The sequence below is a fragment of the Camellia sinensis genome, chromosome 1 (genome assembly GCF_055761805.1).
Source record: "Camellia sinensis isolate YWXY chromosome 1, ASM5576180v1, whole genome shotgun sequence".
NCBI classification, from domain to species: Eukaryota; Viridiplantae; Streptophyta; class Magnoliopsida; order Ericales; family Theaceae; genus Camellia; species Camellia sinensis.
The window spans coordinates 23910126-23937358 of record NC_138961.1 but is presented as its reverse complement, the minus strand read 5'-3'; the positions used below and the strand labels follow the sequence as shown (position 1 = coordinate 23937358).

The following is a 27233-nucleotide window of genomic DNA, read 5'->3' as shown; positions in this document are numbered from 1 at the left end:
AAAGACCGATTCTTTTCACAAGTCAGGTATTACTTTTGGGAGGATCCGGAGTTGTTTAAATATTGCTCTGACCAAGTGATCCGACGGTGTGTGCCGGAGAGTGAGGTGCATAGCATTCTTACATTTTGTCATTCTTCTGCATGTGACGGTCATTTTAGTGGGCATAAAACGGCCGCCAAGATTTTACAAAGCGGGTTTTATTGGCCCACAATTTTTAAATATGCCCATCAATTTTGTAAAACTTGTTTGCGCTGTCAGCAAATGGGTTCGATGTCTCAGCGTGACATGATGCCAATGTCCCCTATTCTTGTGGTTGAAATATTTGATGTTTGGGGGATTGATTTTATGGGCCCTTTCCCGCCGTCGTTCGGGTTTGAGTACATTCTCTTGGCAGTAGATTATGTGTCTAAGTGGGTGGAGGCAATAGCTACCCGAACAAACGATCATAGAGTGGTAATCAAATTTTTGCATGAAAATATCTTTAGTCGTTTTGGGTTTCCTAGAGCCATAATAAGTGATCAGGGTACACATTTTTGTAACCGGTTCCTTGAGTCGGTAGTTAAGAAATACTCTATCACCCATAAAGTTTGCACTCCATACCACCCTCAAACTAGTGGCCAAGTAGAAGTCTCAAATAGGGAGGTAAAACACATAATTGAGAAAACGGTGAGACCGGATAGGAAAGATTGGTCACAGCGGTTTACCGCATTGCTTATAAGACACCCATTGGGATGTCACCATATAGGGCGGTGTTTGGTAAAGCTTGTCATCTCCCGGTTGAACTTGAGCATCGAGCATTGTGGGCCATAAAGAAGTTTAACTTCAATATGGTCGCGGCTGGGCTCAACCGGAAATTGCAACTCAATGAGCTGGAGGAAATCCGGAATGATGCATATGAGAGTTTGAGAGTTTTTAAAGCTCGGACTAAGGAATTCCATGACAAGCACATTAATAGAAAATCCTTTGAACCCGACCAAAAAGTGTGGCTTTTTAATTCAAAATTGAGACTCTTTCCGAGTAAGCTAAGATCAAGATGGGATGGCCCCTTTGAGGTTGTTGAGGCATTTAGTCATGGCGTCGTTGAGGTGCGAGATCCAAAAATTGGCCACACTTTCAAAGTGAATGGCCAAAGATTGAAACCATATATAGAGGGGATTGGGAATGGGGATATGATTGAGTCCATTGCTTTGATGGACCCATTTTACTATGATTGATAAATTGATTTCTTGTTCTCTTTTCTTTCCCTTCTATGCTATTATGTTTTTCTTTGTTCTCGTTATGCTTTACTTGTGTCTAGGAGACTTTAAATCCTTTAAAGGTGTAATTCCTTTGGTGTTTGCCGTGCCCGAACGGCATCTGACGGTCTGGTATAGCCACCTAACTGTGTTTGTAGTGAGTTCCTAAGAGACCAACTGAGACGATGGAAACTAGAGTTCGAATGGCAAAGCCTAGAACACAAAGGTTTGGGATTTCCGAGACTAAAGTCTGGTTTAAATACCCAGGGGTGTGGAGATTGCTTCAAAACTACCTCGGCTTGAACTCTGTATGGCAGCCCCATAAATTGAGGTAGCTTTATGCGCCTCGATTCTGGATACCAAATCAACCTAGCCTGTCACCCTGTTGGAGAATAGGGAAAGTTACAAATACAGTTAGGGAGAAAAGTAGTACCCGTAATTTTCGCGTGAAGATTATACCTTTAATGGGCATTCCGTATGTTCTTTTGTGCTATATTTATTCCGGATGTCAATTGAAGGTAGAAATGTTTATTCTCTATGTTTAAAAAGCATGCTTTCATGTTTATTTTCTGTGTTAAAAAAAAAAAAAAAAATGAAATCGCCGCACGTGCGGCCTGGGCCCCGCACGTGCGGGAAAAATTTGGCAAAACCAACCTTGCACTCTGCTAAATAAGCAGGTGCGGAGGGGTGTGCGTTGACCAGCCGCACGTGCGGCCTTGACTCCCCCACGTGCGGGACGCCGATAAAAAATATATATATATATATATGAGCGGAGTTGAAATCGCTGCACGTGCGGCCTAGGCCCCGCACGTGCGGGAAAATTTGGCCAAATCACAGTCGCACTCTGCTAAATAAGCAGGTGCGGGAACGGCGTGCGTTGACCAGCCACACGTGCGTCTTGACTCCCGCACGTGCAGGACGAAGAAAATTTAAAAAAAAAAAAAAAAAGAAGCGCGGGGGATGGAATCGCCGCACGTGCGGCCTTGACTCCCGCACATGCGGGGCGGAGAAAATTTAAAAAAAAAAAAAAAAAAAAAGAAGCGCGGGGGATGGAATCGCCGCACGTGCGGCCTTGACTCCCACACATGCGGGGCGGAGAAATTTCAATAATAATAATAATAATAATAATAATAATAGTAATAATAATAATAATAATTTTGTTTTGTTTTCTTATTATTATTATTTATTTTTATTTTCATTTACTATTTTTTTTTTTACTTTTCGTACCAAAAAAAAAAAAAAAAACAACAACAACAACCCTTATCTAACACAACTCACTCTCTCCCAATCACTCTCACTCTCAGATTTCTCTCTATCTCTTTATCTCTCTCTCTCTCTCTTTCTTAACCCCACAAACCCACCTTCTTCTTCTTCTTCTTCTTCTTCTTCTTTCCTTTTCTTTTTTTTCTCTCTTCTTCCTCACTACCATCGTCTCACCGCCGGCATCACTTCCCTCTCCGTCCGACGAAACTCCGGCGACCACCATTTTTTCCGGCGAACCTCCATTCTTTTTCTCTCTTTCTCTACTTTTTCAAGGTAAATTTTTCTTTTTCTTCTTTTCTTTCTTTTGTGTAGATTTGTAAAGGTAGGAATCAATTTGTAGAGTTTTTGATTTATTTATTTATTTATTTTATTTTGATCTAGTGTTCATCTAAAAAAAAAAAAACAAAAAACAAAAAACAAAAACAAAAACTTCATAAACAATGGTACTAACACTAATCCTAATTTAGTTTTTTTTTTTTATTTGTTATATTTCTTTAGTTTAAATTGCTTCGTAGTGATTCTGGGTTAGTTTAATTAGTTAGTGAAATTTAGTTTTATTTTTATTTTTCTTATACTTGTGTAGTTAATGATTTTATTTTTATCTTATTCTATGATGTCATTGTTTATATAATTACTAAGTAGTTTAGTTTTTATTTTATTTTGTTTTCTGAAGTTTTATTTAATTTTCTTCTCTTCAATAAAAAAATAAAATTAAATAAATAAATAAAAATAAAAATAAAATAAATAAATAAAAAATAAATAAATAAATAAATAAACATGTTTAGTTATTTTATAGTCTAGTTTAGTTTAGTTTATTTTATAGTTTAGTTAATTTAATTTAACGACATTTTACTTCATTTATTTAATTAATTTCGTTTTTACATAATTAAAAAAAAAAAAAAATGTGGGAATTGCATGTGGTACATTAATGGGCAAATTTGTTCTTTCATATTTTATTTGATTCTCATGCTGGTTTCACGGGTATCTGTATTTATTGTTGGTGTGTGCAGGATATGAGTCGCCGTGTCTCTGCTCGGGCCTCCAAAAAGGCCAGGGGTACATCCTCTTCGGCACCACCACCACCACCGTCACCACCATCCTCGCCACCACCACCAGGTGACTTGCCACGGCCGGAGTGGGCTTTACGCCCTCTTCACAAGCTCACGCAGTTCAACCTGCCATTTTTCCAGCGTGACGAGGACACTACTTGGGCTATTGAGCAGCTCCGACTCCGGCAACAGTTGGGCATTTGCGCTGTGACCGCACCCACTTATCCTCATCTGGTACGCCTATTCTACCAGAACCTGCATGAGACACCCACCGCGGTTGGACTGTTCTCTAACATTGATGGTCATGTTGTCCACATCACCTCAGCCATGATTGCCACAGTGTTAGAGTTTTTCGCCAAACCGGAATATCAGCCTTTCCCGGAAGTTGAGGATCGCCAACCCATACATCGCCTCATCCAGCAATACTTCCCGGAACCCACGGTGACACCAGTTTCACATGCTTGCGGCGGAGCAAGCTACCTAGCCTCTTGCTTTTCCTTGATTCCGTGGTCCATAAGAATGTCCTTCCACTTGGGCATCGAGCTGAGCGCCGTCTGGAGTTTGTGCGGGTTTTACACGGGTATCAGGTTGGCTATCAGGTCCCGCTTGAGGATTTCATTTTGCTGCATTTGCAGAAATTTCTACGTGAGGCAGTTCGGCCTACTCCTATGCAGAACCTGACTTGGCCACTACCATTCGCCAATTTGTTGACACTTGTGTTTGAGCTGAACCACCTCCTATTGCTGAGGATGAGGAGATTGATAGAGGGTATCCGACATTCGGCCAGCGGGAATGGCAGCACAGCATATCTCGCATCCCGCAGCCGGTAGGTGCCCCAGTTGATGAGGCCCAAGACCCCGTACATGACCACCCAGCTCATCCTGTTCCCCCCGTGCCTCCCCAAGGGGACCCACTCTACATGACTCGCGAGGAGTACTTACAGCTTCAGCACTCTGTCGATCAGGTCCACTGTACTCTTCGTGATCACCACCAGAGTCTCATGGAGTTGCGCACGGATTTTCAGGCTTATCGCGACTATTCTCAGGCGCCCTTCGATCAGCTACACGCCGACAACCTCGCCATCCGGCAACAGGGTCAGGATGACGCTTTCGAGACGCGCCCTTTGATGCAAGCCTTGTTTGCCCAGCATTTCCTACCACCACCACCACCACCGGCTTCTCCATAGTACTCGCCTATATACTGCTTTGTCTCTTTTATTTTTCTTTTTATTTTCCTTCTTCTTTTTCGTTTTCTCTTTTCTTAAAAAAAAAAAAAAAAAAAAAACAGTGTGAAGTGTATATATGTTACTCTCTGCCTACCTGGATGTGCACCTACAATTCTGATAATTTTCTCTCATTTCTCTTTACTTTTCCATTGAGAACAATGTCATATTCAAGTTGGGGGATGAAGGTTATATTTTCTTTTGTGCATTCCTATTTGGCTCATAATTCATGCTTATACCTGTTTTCACTTGATTGCATTACTTCACCTGATGTGACTTTTTGCTAGTACAGTGATGATATTTGCATATGTTAATTAGAGAGCATAGTAGACTTGTATGAAAATGGTTTATTGGGTAGATACTTGCATGCCATGTTTGCACGAGGAGAGTTGTCTATGTTTGTGGTATTAGTACACTTGTCATGAGTATGCCTTAATTCACATGAACACACTATCATAGCAGTGATCTTTTTATTATAATCCCTGGTGTACATCATTGATAATAGCTAGAGTTGCAAAAAAGAATAAATGAGGAGCCAAGATTCTTAAAAAAAAAAAAAAAAAAAACACTTGACTAGTTTGGGTCTGTAGCCTTTTTAACTCGAGTTATTAAGCCCGTAGGGGTGTCTCTACACCTAATGCCCTAAAACCATCTGGTTTGGGAGTCATTGGCCCAATGCTTGTTACATGGGTTAATTAGAAAGCTTAAGGGACATGGACATTGCACAGTTAAGGAGAAATAAGAAGAATAACTTGTTCGGATTCGTAGCCTTTTCAACTCGAGTTATTAAGCCCGTAGGGGTATCTTTACATCTAGTGCCCTAAAACCGTCTGGTTTGGGAGTCATTGGCCCAATGCTTGTTACATGGGTTGATTAGAAAGCTTAATGGATCAGGACATTGCACAGTCATTTTAAAAAAAAAAAAAAAAAAAAAACAACAACTTTTGAAAATCTTGGCTGCAACAGGTTAGTTTTTCTGTATATGATGGGTGTTATTATGAGTTACACTGGGCTAGTATAGTGGATAGTTAACTAATATGGAGATTGCACTTTACACCGAGGGTACTCATGACTTGTCTACTAGCATGCACAAGTATAGGGAACTTTACTTTTGTATTAAATGAATTGTGGTTTTGACTCAATAGGTTCCTTTATGCTTGTCCATTGTGCCTTTAATGACTCATGATGTCTAAATATCACACTGTAGTGGCACATAAGTTGATTTTTAGGTGGAGTAGTATGGTCATTTGTTGTTGAGTATATATAAATATGTTAATGTTTGTGGGTATCATTTCTGGAAACCCTCACGAGACTTTACTCGTCCACTTGGGGTAACCTTGTGGTTTAAAGGCTTGTTGCATATGCTAAATGCAACCGTTTTCCCACGAAAGAGGAAATAGATAGATTTTGTTTAATTTTATTTTATTTTACTTGCTTGAGGACTAGCAAGTAGTAAGTTGGGGGATGTGATTAAGGCCGAAATGTACATCATTGAGGCCGTTAATTAGAATCTCTTAACTTCACTTGCTGGTCAAACTGTATATTTTATGTGTGTTGAGTATCAATCAGGTTGTACATCGTCGGAGCATAAAATGAGCAAAAAGACAGAATTTGGGCAGCGTTGACTTTCCCGCACGTGCGTTGACTTTTTCAAGGAAAGTCAAACCAACGTTTTGAACCTGTTTGGACGAGATTAGAAGGATATAAGGGCAAGTAAAAGGCTGGATTAGGGTTCTGAAATTGTTTGGACCTAAAGAGAGAGGCTAGGGTTTGAAAAAGAGGAAGAAACAAGAAGCTTCAAAGATGTCTCGCATGGTGGTTCCTTCTCCATCTACCTCCTCCCACTCCTCCATGAGTGGCTAGTCTCCTTTTCTAGGGTTTTGAAGAAACCCTAGCCATGTAATAGGTTTTTCTTTTTTTGATTTTATATTATGTAAAGATTTGAACCATTGTATGGTGTTTTAGAAATTATTTATATATAATTTTCATTATCTTTTCAAATATTTGACTTTCTATGATTGTTGAATATTATCCATACATGAGTTTTCTATTCCTTCACATTCAAGGTACGGGACGAACCATGCTACGAGGAACGAGTCGTATCACTACCCTAGTTTAGAGTGAACGATTCGTATTACTTGAGATGGTTCGTGCTCGTACATTGAATGCAATGATCTTCTTGTTAAATTCTTTGAGCTTGTAGTTGCGAAGCATTAATCTGTTCAAACCATAGCATAATTAATTTCAATTGGAAACCCTAATTATGTGGTTAGTGGTGAATTCTCTACCCTAGGATTTTTTCCCAATTCAGTAAATTCAGTAAATCCAATTTCATTTATTATTGATAATTTAAGTCCTTAGTTTAATTTATTTGTTATTAAATTAGGTTATGATCATTCAATCTTTTTATCAAAATTAATTTAGGGATTTAACAATTAAATTAGTTTAATTTCACAATAGTCCCTGTGGATCGATACCTGGACTTGCCATTATTCTGATTGAATTTGGTATAGTTTAGTATTTAATTTTGGTGTGTTCAACGACCCATCAGAGCGTGAAGCACTCGGCTAGACTAAGCCTCAACCAGCCTAAGCATAACAAGTCTCAGCTAGACCGAGCGCCACAATTTCTGGTTCAGACTGAGTTACTTACAACGTCAGTGAATCATAGTTTACCCCCAACTGACCACGCGTGCAGGGCTCGGTCAAAACCATCTATGCAAACTTCATGCTTGTGGAATTAGTAGACACACTTAGTCACAATTCCAGGTCCAAGTCTTTACACCACTCTTTGCTTTGTCAAATTCCAAAGACGTTCTTACGCGTTTTCTTTACAAGTCAGGTTATTTTCTTCTCAATCGAACTCTTACAACTCAGCCCGTTTCCTTACAAGCCAAGCCTCACTCCAATAAACCACTAATCTACTTCAGCAGTGTGGCAAACACAGACTTATAATTTCACTCTGCATTGAGGAGTTCTTAACTTTACTCTGCATTGAGTTTTTATTACAAGTTCAATTTCACTCTGCATTGAGGAGTTCCTAACTTTACTCTGCATTGAGTTTTTATTACAACTTTAATTTCACTCTACACTGAGGAGTTCTTAAATTTAGTTCTTATTACAAGTTTAACTTCACTTTGCACTTCACAATGAGTTATATACACGCTTCGCCCATGCCTCATTCATTTCAGCTGCACAAGCACAGACAATCAAACGAAAACATAATTGCAATTTTATTTATTCAGAGATTTGTACATGAGTTCATTACAGCCATTCAAAAAAAAAAAAAAAAAAACTCTCTTAAGTACAAACTTTTTTCACTTCACTCATTCCTCCTCACTGGAGACAATGTCTTCTTCTTCAATACCTTCATCCAGGGGGGTCTGGGCCACATCATCTTCACCAATTGTTACACTACTGAGGTCTAAGTCTGAGAACAGTTCTTCAGCCCTACGTTTGAACATTTTCCAACCACTGTCCCAGAACTTAGCCATTTCGTGTTTATAGAAGTCTGACTGCTGGAAGCTCTTAATCACTTCCGCTTCAATTCTGCCCCTAGCGGTCGTCCTCGATGGGCCTGACCCCCCAAACTCCTCCCTCGCCAAACTGCTGGCGACCGCAGCATCCACGGCCATCTGAATTTCAGCAGACCCCTTGAATTGATCCACTGCTACCACATACAGATCGGGGTAAGCCGCCCTTTCAGAGGCTGCCTTCGCCCTCTCTTCGTCCAGCTCCTTCTGCAGGGTCGCCGTTTCAAAGACTGCCTTAGCCCTCTCTTCCTCCCACTCCTTCTTCAGGGACGCCCTTTCAGTAGTTGCCTTGGCCTTCTCTGCCTCCAACTCCTTCTTCAAAGTCTCCTTCTTAATAGTCGTCTTGGCTCTCTCTGTCTCCAACTCCTTCTGAAGGCTCTCCCTCTCTTCCAGTGCCTTTGTACGCTCGCCCTCCAGCTCTTTCTACAGACTGCTAATCTTCACGTCTGCCTCATCCTTCTGCCTGACTAGCTCTTCATTACTGCTCGTTGCCTTTTCATGTCGTTCTACCGCGACCGCGACCGCGCAGGCTTTTTGGGTCTTATCTAACCTTTTCTGCTCGCCAGCCAGTTGGAACTCAAGCGACACAACCTGGCGGCGTGTGTTCTCCAGCTCCACCTTGACTGCTTGCAAATTAGCGTGGGCACTCTCCCAACTTGCACTCTTCTCCTTCAACTTTGCAAGCTGAGTCTTGGCCTCATCTGCCTTGAGTTTTGCAGCACTCGTCTTCCTCAGCAGAGCCCCTGCTCAGGTGGTTACCTCCATTTGAGCGGAGCATAACCCTCTCAGCAGTTCAGTTTCATTGAATCTGGCTGCTGAGCACAAGGCTGCCTCTTCTACTATCCCCACAAGGCGCTCTGCCCCTGCCCTGGCTGGGCCTTCTTCTCCCTCCAGTCGCCCAGCCACTGCACGAGCGTGGTAGATCGCAGTAGTCAGACTGACTTCCCCTTCTTGGGGTGCAGGACCCCCCTGGGGCTGTTTTCTCCTTCTTGGCTCAGGGCCAGTTGCTCCACCTTCTACTTGCACTTCAGGGGTGACCCTCGCGACCCCTGCGGCGATCACCACCACTACTAGAACGACTTCCATGCCCTCTGAGGCAATGTCCACCACTTCTGGGGCAATTACTCTTCCTGGGGTCTCCTTTACTTCCCTCCCCTCTGCCTCCTTCGCCATACTGGTCTCTTCTCCCCTCACTTCCCTCTTTCTCTTTTGGGCAGGCTCTTCTTCACTCCTCCTCACTCTCCTCTTCTTCTTCACTACGCCCAACACCTCAATCTCCTTCAACGACCTCTCTTTCAAAGGATCTATTGGGGGCGGTCATGGCACAAATTCACCTAAGTTTTTTTCTCCCAACGGTTTGGGTCGCGGTCGGATCCTCTCCTTTGCAACCCGCTTTGGCTGTCGGTTTGCCTGAGACTCTTTGAATTTTTGGGCTTTTGCAAGGATGGTCTGATCCTCTGCCTCTTGAGCCTTCCTCCTTACCTCCAACTTCGTTCGGTCGGGGTCCCCACCACTTGGCTGTGGACCCAACCCTGCCTCAAACAAAGCCGACGACTGAACGAGCTCGTCCCACTTGGCCCCTTCCTTCTCCCTCCATTCCTTTACCCTTTCCACCCTCTCCTCTGATGCTGCTCCCAGCTTTGGCTCCACAAACTTGGTGGGCACTTTTCAAATGGTGCGCACTCCAACCCCTCCACTGGCAAATACATAGAACCACCGTGGTCTCCACCCCTTGATCGACGACGGCAACCCCGCCACCAGCCCTTTCCCTGCCGCTGCCTGCAGAGTGACCTAAGTCTCTTGCTGCCCTGAGGCCTTGTAACATGCGAAGAATTCATCTACTGTCATGGACGTCCCTTCGTTCGCCTTCGGCCACGCACTTGCACAGGCCAGTAAGATCTTCCATGCATTGGACATTAGTTGGCCCGGCGCTACCTCTAAACGATTCAGGACATCTACCACCACTTGCAGCAGGGGCAGCCTCAATCCTCCCTTCAATGCTTCCTCATAAAGGGCAAACTCCCCTGGCCTGGCGCCAGATGGCCTCTCTGTCGACATCGGCAACAACAACTCTATTTCAGCAGGCACCTGGTATTTTTTGCGAATGACCTCCAAATCCGCTGCAGTAACCGTTGATCTATCTGCCTTTGTATGCCAGTGATCTGGTTCTGCCTAGCTGATTGGTTTTGGAGTTGCTATCATAGTGGAACCATGGGATCGTACCACCGACTCTCCCACCATCTCCATCCTATATTGTTGTGCTAACTTCACTGCATTATCATCACCAAGTGGATCCACCCTGACATTCGCAGTTTCTTCTTGGGCCATTTCTATGGTATGCCTGCGAATCGCTTCAGATGCAGGTGCAAGGAAGTTGAAAAAGTGTTGCAGAGGTGTATCGCGAGCAACAAAGGAATTCACACTTGGAATATTTTGATTTTTCGTAAACAAGTAGGTGAATCGAATAATGCCAAAAGCCTACGGTTTGCCCGTATTCCAAGGATTCCAATTAATTCTTGCCAGCTTGAAAACTTTTCAAATCATCCGCCAAAACTGTCTTTTCAACACCCATAATGACCTATCGTTTCACTTCTGATCTAACGCCTAATCCAACAAACTCTCTTCAATACATGACCCAAAAAAGAAAGCATCAAATAAGATGGAAGCGAGGAGACATATATTTGTATGTCAATTTCCAGACGAAATGATGAGATCTTTAAATATCTGGGAATTTTTATTTTTATTGCCTTAAAAAAATAAAAAATAAATAAAAATTTGAGGTAATGTAAAAATGTACCAAATTAGGTAATAATTAATCAACTTTCATTAATGAAATAATTTTTTCAAAATTTAAAGAGGAGAAAATGATAAAATTACAATTTTTTTATTCATAAGGGCAAAAATGACAATTACACAGCAAAAAGTTATTTTACAGTTTATTTACCAAACATTACTCTGCTGCTTAAATCTATAATTCTACAACTATACTAAACAGATTACCAATTTATGCTCACAATTATATACTATAATCTATAATAACTTTCCTAGAATTCTACCGGGCCAGAATCTCCTTAACATTATTATTACTAAAAAATAATAATAATTGTAAGAGAGGGAGAAGCGTCATTTAACGATTCCTTGGTGACACGCGGCGGGATTACATTGGAGCACGTCAACGACAGAAGCGACTGCACAGCAAAACCGCGCCCACTCGGACTAAACCCTAAACCCATCGCCAGAAATACATATGAAGAAGAAATTGTGGTGAAACCCTAAACCCTCCGGTTGCTCTAAATCTTGGTCGGTATACGTATATCTATACACATGTATTGTGTAGATAAATTTATGGTTTTTGTATTTGCTATTTGCTATATGCTATATGCTATATGCTGATTTGTGCTTTTGTGAATGTTAATCAATTTGTTCAGAATTGTAGTCTCTTACTAAGAAATGGGGAAGCTAGGGAAGAAGGCAAGGAAGTTTGCAAAGAAGCATCTTCAATCTGTGCTTAAAAACAGACGAAAGACAAAGGTTTTCTTCAAAAGGAAATCTTCTTCAAGTAAGTCACTTTTCTACATATATTTGTTTATATAAGTATGTATACATACATACATGAGTGTATGTCAATGTCAACGGGTATGTAGTAAAATGTTTGAGTAAAAGCTTTATTTGGATATGAACCACTCTAACGGATCACATTTACGTGTAGAGTTGAGTAAAAGTTTCACTAATGATAGAGTGGTAGATTGAGAGCTGCAAAACAGCCTTTGAAATTTTGAGTAAACATTTGGGTCTCCCTTGATTTGGGTAAAAATTTGAGTAAAACTCAAATTGGTATGAGTTTGGGTCAATGAGTGGAGGGTGTTTTGAGTGAGTTTTATGAAAATTTGAATTTGACATAGGTTTACCACACTAATGGACGGACTCATATTTAAATGTAAATTTGAGTAAAAGTTTCACTAATGACAGAGTGGTAGATTGAGAGCCACACAATAGCCTGGAAAATTTTGAGGAAACATTTGAGTCTCCCTTGATTTGGATAATAAATTGAGTAAAACTCAAATTGGTATGAGTTTGGGTCAAGGAGTGGACAGTGTTTTGAATGAGTTTTATGAAAATTTGAATTTGACATAGGTCTCTAATGGACAGACTCACATTTAAGTGTAAATTTGATTAAAAGTTTCACTAATTGGTAAATTGAGAGCCACAAAATAGCCTTGGAAATTTTGAGTAAACATTTGGGTGTCCCTTCCCTTGATTTGGGTAAAACTCAATTTGGTATGAGTTTGGATCAAGGATTGGAGGATGTTTTGAGTGATTTTAATGAAAATTTGAAATTTGAAATTTATATAGGTTTGATTAAAGGTTTGGAGATGACCTAACCTATGATTTATTTTTGTTTGAAATATTTGATAATGAAGCTACTAGAATGCTGAACCCAGAAGAACTGTCAAATTAAATAATTTGTAATTAGTTACATATACTAGCCCTTGGAATATGGGTTTTTTAAGTACCTCAGAGTTAAATTAGGGATTCGGTTTTTTCCCCCCCTTTTTGCCGGAGACAGAAGAACTGAAAATTGGAAATTTTGCTTTTGACAGTTTATAGAGTAGGATTAACTATACTTCACCCCCTGTTTAGGCCCAAAAACGTAAAAATTTGGAGTAAGAAAATGTGCATTTAATCATTGAAGTTTGGTCCAAAGTTGGAAATCTAATGCTGTTAACATTTTAATGCGAAATTTTCTAAAATACCCGTTCATTTTTTACTTCAATTCCTCCTTTGTGATGTAGCATTTTATTTATATGATGCAGAAGGTCAACAAGATACTGTTGAAGATCAAGTCGGGAATACAACTATCCCAAATGGAAGGTAAGAAGGCGAAATTAATGCATCATGACGTCATTTCATGCTAAAACCACTTGAAGCATTTTCTTTCATTTTTGGTGTTTTTAATGTGTCCTTTTTCTATTAAGGTGATCACTTCTTCCTTTAAAGTCTCACTGGAGTTCACTTTATTTGCTATTAAAGGTTATCAACAACAATATTTTTCTAATTCTTTCCACTCATAGTTGTTGTTGAGATTTTGTTTTCTTGAATAATAAAAGAAAGATTTTATTTATCTATTTTTATCAACAAAAAAATTGGCTTGGCCAAACACAATAGAACTTTAGTTTTGAAGTTGATCCAGGGCATGATTGTTGCTCACATGTAGGAGGGGATACAAATTATGGTGTGGTTCTTTGCCATTAGTTAATCTTGGTAGTTCATTTGGCTTTTGAAGTCATGCTATTGCAAATTTATATCATTCCTTGGTAGTGCTTAAGAACTTCTTGGTTCTATGTCAGAATTTAGGATTTGGATCCCTTTAATATGTTATTCTGGGTTGGTTTGCTTTTAGTAGGGACTCCCTTGAGTTGATATCCAAATCCAATTGCTGGCATGTGCTGCTGTGCATATGATCCATGACCTGCTTTAGGGTTTGAACGCCCTATTATTTTGGGTCTCAATTCTCAATTAAAGATATGTTTGTTCTCTCTCTCTCTCTCTCTCTATATATATATATATGTATATATGCTGTATATACATGTAGGTATGTGCAAATTTTGACTATAATAGAGTAGAACTAGTCTATTTGCCATAAACTACTCAATGTTGTAAGATGTCAATTTATTGAATATTTTCAAATTCATGAAATGTTGACAAGGTGTTAAGCAGCATGTTTGCACCTTTTTACCTGTTAGGTTGTTAACTAATGATGATCAACTAAACTAGTTATTACCTTACACGATGAGATTGATCTATGAACCAACATATCAAACCTTGTAATTTAGCAGGCTCATTAGAGGGAAGAAATAGATGTATTACCTGTCCTCCATTAATAAAGGGTTATGTAGGGCATTCAAATATAGTACATTTCAATGTTCTAATGAGGTCCTCACAAGAAATAACCCCCCCCCCCCCAAAAAAAAAAAAAAAAATGATCCAAAACTATATGTGGTGCACAAATTTTGACAGTTTTGTAAATCAATGTGGATTCCAATGTGGTTCACAAATTTTGACAGAGTTCTGTAAATCAATGTGGATTCCAGATATGTGAAAGGCTCTATTTTTGGCTTGGCATAGAAGTTAGAGTAGTTCATTTAGTCATTTAGTGGTTCGAAACACTATCACTCAAGCCATCTAAACTTGATTATTTTTCTTAAATTGTGGCTTTTTGTTGATGTAGATGACTCCTAATAGGCAGTAGACTTGGGAATTTTGATTGTTTGTTGGTGTGTTGTTCTTTCCCTCTTTGTTTCTAGACTGGCCATTTTATTATGAATTGTTTGGCACTAATTATTGAATAGAGTGTAAATTATAGGGTCTTGACTTTGTAGCTTGTTTGTGATGTATCATTCACCTGTTTCTAGCTTTTGTGGGCATTGTGTGCCATTAGGAGTAATTGTAATTGATGAACATCATTACATCTGCCCTTAGGAGCAATTGTAAGTAATGAACATCATCACATCTCATCTATAACATTGTGAAGTCTCCAATGAAACTCTAGTGGGTCCTATTGGTTCTTGTTTTCCCTATTTTTTTGTTGTCTTCCGTAGAAACAGACTTCTTTTTTTCTTGGAGGCTTTTGTATATGAATTTAAGTTTCCACAGTTTGTAAAGCTGTCAGCCATCTTGTGCAGACATTCTCTCTCTCTCTCCCTCTCTCTCTCACATTGTTTTTAAGGAACTTTTTAAATGGCTCTGTGAAGCATTTACACATTAAAATTTTATCAGTTAAAACAAATTACTGTTACAATCATCATCTTCATCATCATTGTTCTTGCTCACTTATGTTTTCAGAACTGTGCATATGACATGACATTTGAACCATTAAGGGATGGTAATTAAGGATTAAAACTACACCCAGTTTAGTCCCCATTTAATGGGGGTCTGGGAGGGGTCCCCGTTTGAAGGATTATGCATGTATTTGTCTTTATTCATTTATTCAGAAATTCATTATTGTTCCCAGGGACCCTGAAGGGGAAGATCTAAAAAATATTTCTCTTGATGAGATATTCACAGAAGATGACAGTGATGTGGCGGAAGATGCTTCAGACAGTGATGGATTTCTTTCAGAGGTTTTGAACTATATTATGCTTGAAACATCTCTTTTTTGATATTTCATTTTGTTTTGTCTATTGGGATTTTCTGCATTGATTATATGTTTTAGCAAATCAGGACTCAAGCTGTCCACATGTTGCAGAAAGTCAAAATGAGATTAATATAGAAGGTAATATCGTTGTCAATCTTTTGAACTCTTTATAATTAAGCCTTTCTCTTCCTCTCTTCTCCTGTGGAACTGCTGTCCCCTTTCTATTTAAATTGATCAATACATATGCAGACACCAGTAGTGTTTTGGGCTTGTCAGTGCACAACAGTAAGGTTCAGAAGGAGCTTGCTGTGCAAAAGAAAAAATTGGATAGGCTGAAGAAGAAGGTAATTTTCTGTTCGTCACTTTTGGTACAGTTGAAGGAATGATATTTATGTTGGATGTTTTGTACTTCTATCTACTTCCCTAGAACAGTGTGAAGTGTGATGCTTTTTAGTCCTTACCAAAAACTATGGATGAGTTTCATCCAGAAAAAATATTAGAAAGGGCATGAGCTCTGGTGTGTTATGGCTCTGGACAGTGTCCATGCCACATGCTGATTATCAAACAAAATATAGAAGACTCAGGTATCCTTCTTGGGCAATGTTACAGTGAAGTACCTCATAATTATCGGGATCTGTGTTCGATTATATGCATATATATGATAATTATCTGGCAATAGGAAGACTTTGTTTGTGTTGTTAAGGATCATTGGACCCATAGCTTTTCATAGACTCTGGTTGACCAAATTGTCTTCGGCCCTCTTTCCACCCAGTCACTTTAGTATCACCCTTTATTTTGTCATATATCAGGCAATGGCAAGTTAGATATGAATGACTTGTGCATGCATTGCACCCCCTTTGGTATCTTTCTAGTGGACTATGTTTCTATCCAAAAAGGGAAAAGAAAAAGGTTAGATATGCATGGCTTATAGGGTCACTCTTGCTACCTTATGTCTGTTGTGCATGGCTTCACATTCTGCATCAGGCTTTAAATAGGAAATGCAGAGACATTTAAATATTTGCCTCAGGTCTTAATTGCATGTTTGGGACCAATTTACTTGAGTTTTGATGTGGGAATACGAGTTCGTGAAAAAATGCTATCTCAAGAACTGTTTTAATGCTTCTCCCCTTTCTCTGCAGTTCGGTGTCCATTCTCTCTTCTTTCCATTATACCCTAGTTTTTCAATTTCTTTAATACCCTCTTTATACATTTATTAAAGCAATTGAAATTGGAAATTTTCAGGACCCAGAGTTCGCTAAGTTTTTAGCAAGCTACAAGAAAGGCCCTGAGATGTTCCGAGGCGAAGAGATGGTAAGCTACTTAGTGAATCTACTTTTCTATTATGGACTTATAAATCTGAGGCAGCAGCAGGAAAATTTTAGTTGATTGCCAGATGTTAATATTAAATGGTTTTGCAACAGTATCAGTTAAGTAGCATATGCATCTATTCATAATTATTTGCTACCCTTTTATAACTTTTTATATTATGGCTTGTCACACTTTGTTGCTCACAATCTTGAGAATAGAAATTATTGTTTGAGATCTTGTGACAAATCATTCCAACCCCAAATGTTTTTAAGATTATAAGTTTCTTGTCTTTCCTTTTTTCTTTGTCATTTTGGCATTAGATCATCAGAGATCATCATTTTGGTTATTTTGGTGACAACAATTTTGTGTGACAGTTAGATACTGAAAATTCCATTTTTCTATTATTTTATTAACTAATAATGTTAAAGGAAGTTTTCATAAATACTGTAGTAATATCTGCTGACCTTTAACAAGACTAGGGCTGCAAATGAATAGAGCCGTTCGTGAATGGGTTCGAGCTCGGTTCGGAAAAAGCTCGTTTGAATTCGGTTTGTTAAATTTTTTTTCTTTTGCATTCGAGCTCGAGCTCGTTAAATTTTTAATAAACAAGTCTAAACATACTAATGCTCAGCTCGTAAACTTGGCTCGTTAGTTGACTCGTTTAACATTTATTATTAATATATTAAATAATGTAAAAATATGTATAAAAAATAAGATAAATATGTTATTTATCTATTTAAAAAATATAAACACAAATAATAGTTAACTATAGATAGTACATATATATAAAATAGTTGTGATAGATATTATTATTTTGGTAAAATATTAACTTTTTGTATGTTTATATATATTGTATATATAATTGTATAATCAGAGTTTTAATTGTGACTTTAGTCTCATATGCAAATATAAATTTATAAATTTTTTGGCCTGTTAATACTTGTGAACAGGCTTGAGCTCGAGCTCGAGCTCGAGTCAAACTTAAACCAACTTATCTCGAGTTCGGTTCGTTAAATTTTTATTGAGTTCGAGCTCGAGAGCTCGAGCTTGTTCTTGCTAAAATCTTATTAAACAAGCCAAACATACTAAAGTTCGGCTCGCCTCGCCTTGGCTTGGCTTGGCTTAGCTTAGCTCGGCTCGGTTTGGCTCGGCTCATTTGCAGCCCTAAACAAGACTAATAGTTTTTGAATCTGATGCATAATTAGTGGTAGATGAAGTTCTAGATGAAAAGAGCGCTGATGTTTTTAATTTGTAAATTGCTCTTCTAACTTTTATAAGTGGTGAACGTGCTCATCATCCTTTGTGTACTATCTAGTAGGGGTTGACATTGGCACTGACGGCCTGTGAAGCTTGCCCATGCCATCCCTTGAATTATTTAATTGGCTTGTAGGTTGGTCTTGGGAATAGTGTTTGAGGCCTCTACAGTTTGGGCCGAGAATGTTACAAACTTTTTTTATTAAGTATCGAGAATATTACACACTCATGTACATAAATATGCATATGGTTGTGATATTATTGATATATATATATATATATATATATGTATTTTGATGGAAGATCGATATCATATACGCTAGTCTCTGCCAATAAGAGTTATGAGGTTTGATCCCCAAACTTATTAGTTGAAAGAGTATATTAAAGCAAATTGAGCTACCAAGTGGGTTGTGATTATAGTTTAGTGTAAAATTATTATAACAAAAATAACCATATAGGATAAATGGGACAGGGCCTAAGCGTTGAAGCATTTCTGAGGCTGGGTCTTTTCTTCTTTTTTTTTTTTTTTTTTTTTTTTTGGATCTGATTCAAGGGCTTTGTCTGGGATTGATGATTTAGGCCTGTTCAGTGTTTTAAAAAGCTCTAGGTGCTTTGAAGCGCTAAGGTTTCCTGGAGCTTAAATGTGAGGCGCCTTGGAATCAAATATTAATGTAGGCGAAATTTTTAACATAAAACAAATATTCTTAGAATTTAAAAAAAAAAAAAAATAATAATTTGAACGACATTCAATATTCCTAAAATCATGAAAAATGACATTCAACGCATCAAAATTTTCTCAAAAATAACATTCATTCTTACTTTATCCAATACTATATATCTTTCTTTATCAATTTATTAACGTGATTCATTTTTTTTTTTAGATAAGGAACTCATACCATACCTTAGTGGTTTTAATTTTAAATTGGGACCAAATTGCTTGATAGCTTCAATCACTGGCCCGAAACTATTATAATTTACTACATTAAAAGGAATCCCAAAGCCATATATCCATCTTGCTCTCTCAGACCTTTTGCTTAATTCCTAGAGCTTTTTTTGATATGAAAATTGGGGCTCAAAGTATGTGTTTACATTTTATATTAAAGGGGTTGTAATTCCGTATGGTTACACACACAAAGAATAAGGATGGAGCAAAAATTTAAATGAAGGCATGAGGCGCGCGCCTTAAGCGCCTCAAATGCGCCTATCCTACTACGTCTTGCGTCAAGTTGTCTGAGGCGCCTAGGTGTGCCTCGGCGTTTAGGCGCGCCTTTTAAAACACTGGGCCTGTTGTCAGGCTGCCCGGGCTTGGGACAGTTTACTATGGCCCAGGCCGAACCTCGCCTGTTGTGGCCCATGCGCAACCTACTATCTAGACAGCCATGGGACATGGCTCAGAATTGTACAACCATGATTATGTTAGAAGGCTGTCTTCAGGTGTGCCCTACAGTCGTCTTCTTAAATTGTGAGGTAATTATGGAGTGCATGCTTCAATTTTTGTTCTCCAGGCCCAAAATACCGCTTGAATCATTCAAAATAGGCATTTTTTTCCTTTTCAGTTTTTTCAAAATTTGTCTAATTTGTTTTCTGTGGTGGGCCCCTGGTGGCATTACTTTATATTTTGTTGATGAACTTCTATGACTGAGCACAAAGTATTCATTTCAGTTTTCCAATTGTATTGTTCAATTTGCTCGATGGGTTGTTTGGAATAATAAAAAGGCAGTGTCTCAAAAAAATAAAATTAAAAAGTATCCTTTGAAGATATCTCATTGCTAACTTGATTTTCTTCTTCTTATAAGTTAAATAAGTTTAATAAAGAAGAATTTCATCTTCTAACTTTATTGCTATTTGTTAGCTAGTTTTTCATGACATGTTATGAGTTTGCAGTGTGCTTATCTGTGTGACAGGATTCTGATGAAGATGAAACAAGTAATCACAGCATGCGGCTAGTGGATGAAGATAGCTCCATTATGAGCCAGGGCAAAGTGTTGACACATTCTGTTATAAATTCTCTGTGTCAACTAATTAAGGATGAGCATAATAAGTCTGCCCTTAAGACTCTTTTAAATGGGTATCGTGCTGCGTGCCGGTATGGTACTGACTCCATCGGTGTTCCTGATAATGCCTCGTGCCAAAGAATTCAGAACAGCGGAACTTTCTGCAGCATATTAATGTTCATGCTTCGTGAGGCTGATAATATATTTCGGGGTCCGTTGAAAATACCTTCTTCCAGTTGCAAGAAAGAGAGCATTTTGGAGTTGAAGAATACTTCTAAGTGGAAAAGTCTGAAGCCACTCATCAAGTCTTATTTGAGGAGTACATTATTTTTCTTGAATCAGGTCGCTGACTCGGAGATATTGGCTTTCTCCTTGAGCCGACTGAGAGCTTCTATAATATTCTTTGCTGCATTTCCATCTTTGCTGAAGAGACTGATGAAGGTACTTTAATTTTACTAGCGTGATACTAACTAGACATACATTGTCTATGTGGTGGCAATTGACACAGTTTGAACATCTAATCTATGTTCTTCACGGAAATTGTGATCTTCCTAACAAATTTTGGTTTCATGTATATATATGCATGCATATATGTATATTTTTAACTATTATTCTATCAAGTCTGACCCAGTAAACCAGAAAAAAACAATGTATTATGGTAAAAAAGAAGCTTTATCCTTTCAAGAATCTCAACCATAAATCTTGGCACTTTCTAATGGCATTTTTTGGTGCAGGCTACAGTTCATTTATGGGTGACTGGTGAAGGGGTTCTATCATCATATTCCTTTCTTATAATACGGGATGTGGCTGTTGTGTTTAGCTCTGAATGCTTTGACATCTGCTTAATAAAGACGTATAAATCCTATATTAGTCGCAGTAAAGTTGTGGACTTCGTCAATACTAAGCATATGCAGTTCTTAAGGAACTCGTTTATTGAGCTATGCTCTTTAGACGTTCATAAATCATGTGCGAAGGCTCTTCTATCTATTCAACAACTTGCCAATATATTGAAGCAGGGTCTACGAAAAAAGAAGGTATGTAGTCAACATTCTTTCTCTTGCTGTTTGTTTCATTGGATCCGACATTACCATTTGCTTTTTTGGATTGGATACTCATAGTAATGCATGTTTGTCCAATCATGACATTATATAACTTGGACTTGCTTTTTCTGCAGGAATCACTCAAGAAGATATGCAGTTGGCAGTACACAAACTGCATTGATCTCTGGGTTATGTTTATATCAGCCAATATATGCGATTATGATCTTCATCATGTGTTTTATGTGATCATCCAGCTCATAAATGGAGTGGCTTGCCTGTTTCCTGGACCAAGATATTTCCCTTTAAGATTAAAGTGTGTTCAGTGGCTAAATCATCTCTCCAGTTCGAGTGGGATCTTCATCCCCATTGCAGCATTAGTCTTAGATGTTTTAGAGTACAAAATGGGCAAGGAAGGTGGAAAACCAGGAAAGGCCATCAGCTTTTCATCAGTATTGAAGGTCAGGACATATTGTTCTTTAAGAATTATTTCCACAAACTCACTGTAACGCCCTCAAAATAACTACATTAAACCCATCAAATAAATATGCATTGATATATAAAAGTCCCACAACCTTACATTCATCAGAGTTTCATTACAAAAGTATTACATGTTAACAACAAAAGCAAAATGCCCTACGGGCTTACAGCTTTCCAAGTTAACACTTGGTTACAACAAAAGAGTACTAACTCATTTACATATTTAGCCCTTGGCTTGAATTTACATGTAATACATCAAAAATAAAACGACAAAAGTATGTCCGCCTCTAGCCTCCCAAGCTATGTCCTTGGAGGTGGCATGCTACCTGTACCTGAAAATGATATTCCCATATAGGGTGAGCCACAGCCCAGTAGAAATACACTAAACCAACCATGAACAATGACTAAAAGATTAGCAATTGATAGATGGCCAACACTGATACATTCACATAAACCACATATTTATGTCATACGACTTATGAGTCCAAGTTACTTTTCATTTTCCCTTTTTCAACAGATAAGCATATTAGCTCTATCATCATCTCAACAGATATGTATAAAAACTATATCCCACATTCACAGATAAGCATATAAGCTATATCCACATTCTCAACAGATATGTATAACAACAATATCCCACATACACAGATAAGCATATAAGCTATATCCACACTTCACAAAGATAAGCATAAGAGCTCTATCTTTACTTCTCTAGACAAGCATATGAGCTGTATCTACGGAGTTCATCCCCTATCTTCTCCCAATACTATCCGGTTTAGAGGTACATCCCCTATCTTCCCCTAAACCGCGGAGGACATCCCCCATCTCCTCCTCTACACATAACGTATACAAACACATTGATTCTATATACAATCACTCAATACATACAGTTAATGTATTCTATCAACCGTCAAATTCCATGACACATTCCATTGATTAGTTTTCATTTGCCTAATCATCATGCATTGTCTACAACAATCACGACTATCCTCCACCGATAGCCCAAAGCAGTTATCTCTAAACAGAAAATAAATGCACAATGGATATTCAATCGACATTTCAATTCGGTGAGTGATAAATAATTCAACTACACCCTTTTTCCCCATACATTCCCAATCTTAACAATTCCATTTCATTTCCTCATTTCTCACAATTAATTATCTCAATTAATCAAACAATGTAATTAGGTCATTTTCCATAATTACCATTACAACCCTTGGGTCCCATTTTCATCAATGATTCAACATTTATTCCATTCCTCTATACCAAACATACATCTAGGTTTATTATAAATAAAACCCCAACCTTTGTAAAATAACACAAAAGCCCCAATCTTTCACAAAATCACCAAACCAACCCCAACCTCTCAAAATACCAAAATTTAAAGACAAAATCCATAGAGAGGAGTAGGATATCCCTACCTCAAATTCGGAGCTCAAAGGGAGAAGATGACAAAACCCAACGTGCTCCAAATCTCAAAATTTTCAGATTAAAATGTAGCCCTCGACGATCAACAACTTTTTTGTAAAGGCCAAAGATGAGCAAATCACTCATACTAGATCAAAACCTAGAGAGAAGGTAGAGTTTTAGAGTGAGAGGCTCAACAATAGTGGTTTTGGAAAAGTAGGAGAGAGAAGAGAAAGTGAAAAAGTGATTTGAAAAGTCAAAACACGGAACTTAAACCCAGTCGACCCGCTCGAGCGTCAAACACCCCGCTCGAGCGTCACTCACAGACTCCCGCTCGAGCGTCAACAATCCCGCTCGAGCGGCGGATACACACTCCCAGAACTTTTATAGAACTAGTTCTCCGCTCGAGCTTCCAACTCTCCGCTCGAGCGGCACTCACACAACCTCGCTCGAGCGGCCAATACCACGCTCGAGCGTCCAACACTGCACAGGAAATACTGGATGGGTGCAATTCCCGCTCGAGCGCCAAAACCCCCGCTCGAGCGAACAGGTCAAAATCTGGGCAACTAGTTTTGGTTTCTAAACTCAACCAACCTGTAACAAACCTGCCCAACACATCCTATAACTCAAATACGAAGTAAAAGGATGTAAACAAGATAATAATCAACTACCAACATCCACAGACACATGTCCGGATCACTGTACAACAAGGGTAAACCCGGGATCGCTATACTCACAATCATCTTTATTAGTAACCTTAAATAATTTGAGATCCACATGTGGTGCAGTTGCCAAAACATTGGTTAAAATCTCGGAACTTTCAAGAGGAATGTGTTTTCTCTGCTGTTGAACAACTCTCTGTGCACTTTGCTCGGTGGAGCTACCACATCTCCTTCCCCGAGCTATCAACTATTCCACTCATCCACCTTAGAAGGTTTCATGAAATAGCAACCACTGAAAGTTTGAGGCGTGTGGTGAAGCGTTTGATTGATCAGGTATGTATTGTGTTGTAATTCTAATCTTGTGCAACTTTAAGTTTGTAATAGGTTGAGGCCTGTAAAAACTGATTCTAAAAATCTATCCCTACTTGGCCTGGGAATCTCAATGGTCTAATGGCTTTTAATATTATTCTATTTTTGTTATTATTTTTTGAAACAATTTTGTGGTGCCGCAGGTCGAAAAGAATGTTGAGTATGTGCAGAAGAAACGAGATGACTTAGCTTTCTCACCAAAAGATCATCAATCCGTTGAATCATTTCTTCAGGTTTGCATTATTTCTGTCAACTGCCAACAATTCTTTCCTAGGATTTGATGAATGTAACTTTTGCTGAGTTCAATAAATGGTTGATGCACAGCTTGAAATGGGCAGTCTCAATGCTCCATTTACTCAGTATTATAGAAGTGTCATGCAAAAGGCTACTTCAAGGAATCTAGACACTAATGGAATTAAAAGGTACAGTTTATCTAGCCTGTTTTCTACCTTCTTCTTTTTCTTTTTTTTTGTTTGCTACAACTGAAAACCTCTTGAATTATCTATGAGTTAAACTCAAAAGCTATGCTAGTATAACCAACTGGAGTAAAAAAAATTCTAATTGGACGACTTGATTGTTTGACATTTGTAATACACTTGGGTTGGGTTTGTTTGGTTAAATGAAATGTGAAACATGTATTGTTTTAAGACAAAAATGTGGTATTATAGGGATTATGGCTTGTATTAGGGACATGATTTGAAATGACGAATTCAAATTATGAAATTAATTTGCTTTCAACCAGGAGAGGGATAATGGCATTGTTAAAATGCAAAAAGTTGTCTTCTGCAAATTGGTCGTATAAATTCCAGTTTCGATATGCATATTGTTGGTCGTCACTGAAGTATACCTTCTACTTGCTATGAATCCCAACTTTCTGTGTGCGCTATTTCATTACTGTATTGGGACAAGGAAATCGTGGTGATGCATAATGCTAAGGTTTGAAAGCGAGTTCGGTTGTCATTAAGCAAATATGACTTCTCGATAGATTTTTTATGCGTCAAACACCTTTGTGAAAGGACTACATTTGATTTGGCCAAATCTGACTTTTCTCGGCCTTTTTACCTCTCCATTCATTTTGCAATAACTGTACCAGTTAATGATTTTTACTACAGTTCCATGGAGCGTAAGAATATGAAGAGAAAAAGAGGACGGCTTCCAAGCAAAAAGCTTAATGGGGGTGTCAATAGTGGAGGAGATGATCCTAAAGGGCAGAAAAGCACATGAAAATTTAATTTTTCGAACACACTTTTTCTAATCTCTATACAAGTCAAGGAAATGAAATTTTGTTTATGTTATTTGAAAATTTTGTAGTTGTATTTGAAATAGCTTTCATTTACACATTTAAAGTTGCAATTAATTATTGAGTGTGCTGCTGATGATAATGCTAGATCGGTGGAAATTAATTGTTACAACTGATGACCATGTTGGACCAGTTATGTTGGGGATTAATGATCAGTCTTACATTTGTAACCTTGTTCTTTTGATTTGCATTTGAGGCATAAACTTTCTAGGTTTTATATATATATATATATTTTTTTTTTCTTAAAAAAATTTGTTTGTACTGTTTCTTTTGATATGTGTGTCACTAATTTGATGATTTTGAGGTACCAAACTCAATTTTGGTAAAAGGCCACAATGTCTTATCATCTTCCCTAAGTGCATGTTTTGACTTATTAATTATCATATTCAGAGCCTGTGGTGTGTCTTGTCTAATCCAATATATATTAATTAACATTTTGAGGCTCTTTAGTATTAATAGTCTATTTCTGTACATAATATCAAATTGGTGAACCTAGAAATCAAAAAATTATGCCCTTGGGTACCTCGTGGCACATGTCACACCAATCTCAAATATTATGTCCTCTGTAGCTATTATTACCAAATATAAAATTGTGAGTTTCACTTCTATCAATTAATCGAGTTGTGTGCACCACGTTGCAGCACCGAATAAATGCTTCTAATGTTTAAAATGAGTTGGGTTCTCTATTGCACCTGACTGTGGAGTACACTTGATAAAACCTACCCTACATAAAATTCAATTCGTCAAATTTATCTAGTAAAAAAGGTGATTATATTTACATACTACTAATATTTTCAGTATACATCATTACTTAATACACATAAAATAATTTTTAAGATTTAAAAATATTTTAATTCATACTTCAACTTTTCATTACTAATCTTATATTAACATAACATTAATTATTTGAATACACACTATTATACATACTAAAAACTCTTCATCTTCATCACTACACAACAAAAACTTTACAATCTTCAGAACAGAGATTAACAGAGACCATCTTTATCATCTTCGCCGGTTTCTCATCTCGTCGTTTCAAATCACTGGCTAAGTGTTTCATTCGGCCTCCATCTTCGCCAGTATTGATCTTCATTGTCGGCCTTGAACTTTGGTCTCTCGTTCTCGTTTCAAATTCATCAAATTAATCATGTCACAAATACAAAGTTGAAAAAACTTAATTTGTTAAAAAATTTATATCTGAACAATAAATAAAAGTTTAATTTATTTTAACCGAATTAATTGAAAATGTTCAATTTTTTATGTATGAACATTTAATATTTGGTCAATCTTAATAATTTGAGCAAAATTGTTCTGTTCAAATATAAATAATCAAATATTGTGTAAAAATTTAACTCTGATTATCCGAACATGACGAACAAACTTATCTTCCCAACATACGAACGAGATAAATCAAAAATCAAAAAACTAAGTCATAACTTAACCTTTTCAATGTTCAAATCAACGTTTTCAATATTTATATCGGAACCAACCATTTCAGTGTCATCCATAATACGCAAATCTTCAAAATTAATTGATTTCATTGTTCTTAATACTAAATCTTCAAAGGTAATAATGTTTTGAGTTTAAAAAATAAATATAATGGAGAAGAGAATGAAGTTAGCTAATTGATAATGAGAATGTTAATGGTGAAGATGATGAAAAAATACAATATTTATATCTTAAAATCCTAAACCTTATAGGATGATGGTGTATGAAGAGTATTTTATGTTTTTAAATATGATGGGTAGAATACATCTTATGTTGTCCTCAATAGCCATTTCATTGGAAGATATTATTAGAATATAAATTTAATCTATTAATGATGTGTATTGAGAGTATTAATGGTGTGTAAATAGAATTACCCTTAGTAAAAAAGTTGAGGAATAAATAAATGGACATTCCGGCCATAAGTTCATTTCTTAATCTTTTGGGTCATTAAGCCAAATTCTAATTTTTTTGGATCAAAAAGACACAATTTGTCCA

At 37.8% G+C, this 27233-nt stretch overlaps 1 protein-coding gene across 5 annotated transcripts in view; it reads left to right on the top strand.

Annotated features, from left to right (window-relative positions):
* The first annotated feature begins 11374 nt into the window (after positions 1 to 11374).
* The window catches only part of RBL (Noc2p family), a 144162-nt gene continuing 128303 nt past the window's right edge, over positions 11375 to 27233 (top strand). The window contains exons 1-14 of one of the 5 annotated variants that reach the window (XM_028254786.2): positions 11375 to 11601; positions 11730 to 11860; positions 13116 to 13173; positions 15314 to 15422; positions 15523 to 15574; positions 15686 to 15780; positions 16679 to 16747; positions 19903 to 20433; positions 20727 to 21026; positions 21167 to 21490; positions 23705 to 23911; positions 24091 to 24180; positions 24272 to 24369; positions 25060 to 25417. In XM_028254786.2, coding sequence (XP_028110587.2) covers positions 11752 to 11860; positions 13116 to 13173; positions 15314 to 15422; positions 15523 to 15574; positions 15686 to 15780; positions 16679 to 16747; positions 19903 to 20433; positions 20727 to 21026; positions 21167 to 21490; positions 23705 to 23911; positions 24091 to 24180; positions 24272 to 24369; positions 25060 to 25171 — 2154 coding nt within the window. In that variant the 5' untranslated portion in view covers positions 11375 to 11601; positions 11730 to 11751 and the 3' untranslated portion in view covers positions 25172 to 25417. The other 4 variants (XM_082874092.1, XM_028254787.2, XM_082874089.1 and 1 more) reach the window with 4 other exon arrangements.